Raw genomic sequence first — 2,857 nt, 5'->3', positions numbered from 1 at the left:
AGTACAATTTTAAATTAGCCTCACAAACTACAGAGCATCCTGTCAAAGAGCATTTGTTGATTAACGTGGACGGACATGGCTGCATAAATAGTCCAGAAATTGACAAAGTAGCGTGTTTTGACTTTGTCTTTGTGTAATTTTTATGGAAATAATCAAATTAATTTCTCCCACAAGTAGGCACTTTTCCTCATCTCCTTTTCCCCTTGCCTTCATGTTTGTGAAATTTCCAAATTAATATGATGGCACGTTCAGGTTGGGAGCACTTAATTACTTAACATGTCCTGGTCTATGTTGCCAGTCTATCATCCTAAGAGAAGCTTGACGTATATATGCAGATGTATATATGCAGATGTAAAGGCAGTTGATTGAGCTGAGGTAAAGTGAAGTGCTTCTTTTTTTAAACCATAAATGTAGGTTACAATAGAACACAACCACAGCTGGCACTTAACAACATATCTCATATGAGAATGATTGAAAAATAAACTCTTCCTCATCAACCTCTTGCAATAGCGTTTCATATCACAAAAATACATATAAAGTTACATCACTTACACTACTCTACACTAGGAAAGGCAGACAGAAGCACTTTTACATAGCTTCGGACCCAGGCGGCCCACGGCAAAGCTACAATACCTAATATGAGGATATATCTGTATAGGTCTTTTTTCCTCAAATATACTTTTTAATATGTGACTTTGGAGGAAAGAGGGAAAAAAAATAGATTACCAGTACATTCACGACAAACGTTTCATCCGTCTAGGGGGAAAGTACGGGAGCTTTTGGTGAGATGAGTCTTATAGATCTTGGCTGAGGCGTTCGATCTCCTCGATAAGAAAGTCGATGTCCTCGTAGGTCGCAGCGGGATTTGAGATCACCATGCGGAAAAAGTTGACCTTGTCTCCCTGGGGCTGGTAGCTGACCATGGTCGTCCCGTACTCCATCATCCTGGCCTTTATCACCGGGGCCACCTGACAACATCACACACATTAGGACTGTTGGTGGTGGTGGTGGTGGGGGGGGGGGGGGGGGGTTGTGCAGCATTTAACACATCTCCTATAGCCTCTTCCCTTCTCTTTCACCTCTGACAGCTATATGTGAGATCCGATCTCAATGAGGATAACGAGAACACATTTAATATACCAGGTGTAAACGCAAAGGCAAGATCGGATAATTTATTATCCGGATAACGTGGAAACACACATCGCATTTTAATACCAGGTGTAAATGGGGTCCTGCGACGCCTGAAAATGAGTCTCAGTCCTGCTTGAAATAAACTGAGGTGTAGTTCATTAGTAGCAAGAACATAATTTGAACAAACTACAGGAAACAACCTCAAAATGCAAGGTTTTATGTTATAAGGAGATGGATGTGACATCTGATAGCCAGCAGCTACTCATTTTTTTTTAAACCTGTAGCCTACTGAGGACAAATTTGAGGTCCAGATGAAGTTAAATGCTTCATCAATATGCAGGCAGAGGAATGGCTGCAGTATCAAAACCAGATAAGGTCAATTACAGCAGAGTGGAGACAAGTCCATCATCCTTTATAAGTTACAAGGACTGGAATCAGGTTTGTTTTGATTCCCCACATCTCGAACCCTGGCAGGATGACAGGTAGCCAAAATGGTCCAACAAGCTACAGTATACTTGTGAGTCTGTGTGACTTTTGTTTACAAGCTCAGGTTCACTCTTAATTGAGCAGTGTGAACCTGAACAAACTAAATATAGAAAGTAGTAGTACCTGCCTAAATACTTTGTAAACCATGCATCTATTTAAACGTATTATTGCAGTCAGATAAACCAAGAATATTATGATGTTTTTGTTTGTTTGTACTCTATACCATGATGTGTCTTCTAGAGTAAATAAATCTGAATCAGAAATGCAATAAAGAACACTTTCTGGTTCAGACCAAAGAAAACAAACTGTAGGTGTGAAGAAATTGTAACAAAATCCCTGAGTGGATTTGAGTGAGTGAGTGAGTGAGTGAGTGAGTGAGTGAGTGAGTGAGTGAGTGAGGGATGATCTGAGGCTAGTATTGCTCCTCTACGTGGCTCTAACTCACCTTAAGCCAAATTAATTTTTACTTCCTGTATTATTCACCAATCATCCACCTTCTTACAGAAAACCCTGTATCCTAACCCCCAAACACCCCCAAACACAGTTTACACCAAATAAATCCCACATCAACTGGGTACACAATATATAGGCTCATTTCACAGCAACCTTTTGAGGTGGTAAAGCAGGAAGTAATGCAGGTGTAATCATTAGCATTAATGAGGGCACCTGGCACTGGAACACCTCAACAGAATGGGAGCATAATTAATGGTATTAGCGTACAGCTGCTTTACTTCCTGCTTTTACCACCTCAAAAGGGTTGCTGTGAAATGGGTTTTGGTTGTGTGGATTCTGTGCTTTAATGAGCGGTGCCAGATTCAATTACAAGTTTGAAAGTCACATTTTTCTGGTACTATGAGGCATTATTTAGTCTGCCTCACTGGAAGCAGGCTGTGGGTATAAGCTCTGCCTAGTCTGCCTCACTGGAAGCAGGCTGTGGGTATAAGCTCTGCCTAGTCTGCCTCACTGGAAGCAGGCTGTGGGTATAAGCTCTGCCTAGTCTGCCTCACTGGAAGCAGGCTGTGGGGATAAGCTCTGCCTAGTCTGCCTCACTGGAAGCAGGCTGTGGGGATAAGCTCTGCCTAGTCTGCCTCACTGGAAGCAGGCTGCGGGTATAAGCTCTGCCTAGTCTGCCTTACTGGAAGCAGGCTGTGGGGATAAGCTCTGCCTAGTCTGCCTCACTGGAAGCAGGCTGCGGGTATAAGCTCTGCCTAGTCTGCCTCACTGGAAGCAGGCTGCGGGT

General features: G+C 42.7%; 1 protein-coding gene across 1 annotated transcript in view; it reads right to left on the bottom strand.

Annotated features, from left to right (window-relative positions):
- Positions 1-794: 794 nt before the first annotated feature.
- gad2 (glutamate decarboxylase 2) overlaps positions 795-2,857 on the bottom strand; it is a gene marked incomplete at both ends in the record, with an annotated part of 21,799 nt that continues 19,736 nt past the window's right edge. The window contains one exon of the mRNA XM_083658036.1: positions 795-968. Coding sequence (XP_083514162.1) covers positions 795-968 — 174 coding nt within the window. The remainder of the gene's footprint in view (positions 969-2,857) is intronic.

The sequence above is a fragment of the Poromitra crassiceps genome (genome assembly GCF_964638095.1).
Source record: "Poromitra crassiceps genome assembly, chromosome: 2".
Classification (NCBI taxonomy): domain Eukaryota; kingdom Metazoa; phylum Chordata; class Actinopteri; order Beryciformes; family Melamphaidae; genus Poromitra; species Poromitra crassiceps.
Note: the sequence above shows the minus strand (reverse complement) of the source record. Positions and strands in the feature narration are given on the sequence as shown.